Source organism: Arachis ipaensis, chromosome B02 (genome assembly GCF_000816755.2).
Source record: "Arachis ipaensis cultivar K30076 chromosome B02, Araip1.1, whole genome shotgun sequence".
In the NCBI taxonomy this organism is placed as follows: Eukaryota; Viridiplantae; Streptophyta; class Magnoliopsida; order Fabales; family Fabaceae; genus Arachis; species Arachis ipaensis.
In genome coordinates, this window is record NC_029786.2 from 607,434 (window position 1) to 608,618 (window position 1,185).

Here is a 1,185-nt window from a genome sequence, read left to right on the forward strand (position 1 = left end):
TGAAGACCATCAATTCAAGTGGATCTTCGGCTCATGGCACTAAAATGACCGAAATCATCCAGAGAAGGGTATGTGTCATCAATTGACTGTTTTGATGTCTTTTTCTACAATGACAGTCTTTTTTGTTAGCATGGTTGGAGCGGATCTTGCGTGTTACGAGAACAGGAATTACTAATTTTCTAAGCTTAATTGACAATAAACCACTAAATAATTTGATGCCAAAGTAACACTTCACCTTGACAAAAGACTTCTGCATTTGATTCCTGTTGCCTTATGGTAGGTCATGTGTAAATATATTGTAAGCCCTTGCCTAGGCTAGTAACATGCCCTAACCTTTGTTGGAATGGAGCAACTCCCCTATACTTCCATGTACCAAATATAAATAGGGGGAAGAAAAAAGAGTACAAGTTCCTTAGGTATCTGATTGGAGGTATATTTTTTATCGGCTGCAATCCCGTTAATATTTAACTTTTTCGTTTCCTTTCTCACTAGGACGTTTCATGTTAGTGGTCTCCATCGATATCATCTTAGACATTAGTGTCTGCTTGCTCAGTGTCTTTAAGTATTTAAAGTCTTACTACTTCTACATTTGCAGTGCAAAAATGTAATTAGCAAGCTACAAAGGCGAATAGACAAGGAAGGTCAACAAATTGTGCCCTTGTTAACAGATTTGTGGAAGAGAATTGAGAATTCTGGGTACAGTAGTGGATCCGGGAACAGCCTGTTGGATTTAAGAAAGATTGACCAGCGGATTGATAGATTGGAGTATAATGGAGCAACAGAGCTTGTATTTGATGTGCAGTTCATGCTAAAGAGCGCAATGCAATTTTACGGCTTTTCGCATGAGGTGAGATTTCTGTCATTTTGCACAATGAATTGGTGGTACTTTGGCCTTTTGGTGGCAGCTGTAGCACTGTTTTGGTGTATGTGTTCTTCTTAACTCTTGCATGCAAAATTTTGATCTGTTGAAATATTGTTGCAAAATTTTACTATCAGGTAAGAACTGAAGCGAGGAAGGTTCATGATCTATTTTTCGATATCTTGAAAATCGCATTTCCTGATACGGACTTCCGAGATGCAAGAAGTGCGCTTTCTTTCGCCGCCAGTACTGTAACATCCCCAAGGCAAGGAGCTGTTGGTCTAGGCAAGAGGCACCGGCTGATAAATGAGGTGGAAGCCGATCAA

At 39.7% G+C, this 1,185-nt stretch overlaps 1 protein-coding gene across 1 annotated transcript in view; it reads left to right on the plus strand.

Moving 5' to 3' along the window:
• The window catches only part of LOC107621516 (ATP-dependent helicase BRM), a gene marked incomplete in the record, with an annotated part of 10,446 nt that overhangs the window by 8,513 nt on the left and 748 nt on the right, over positions 1-1,185 (plus strand). Inside the window, 3 exon segments of the mRNA XM_016323546.2 lie at positions 1-68; positions 596-847; positions 997-1,185. Of these exon segments, the coding sequence (XP_016179032.1) occupies positions 1-68; positions 596-847; positions 997-1,185 (509 nt within the window).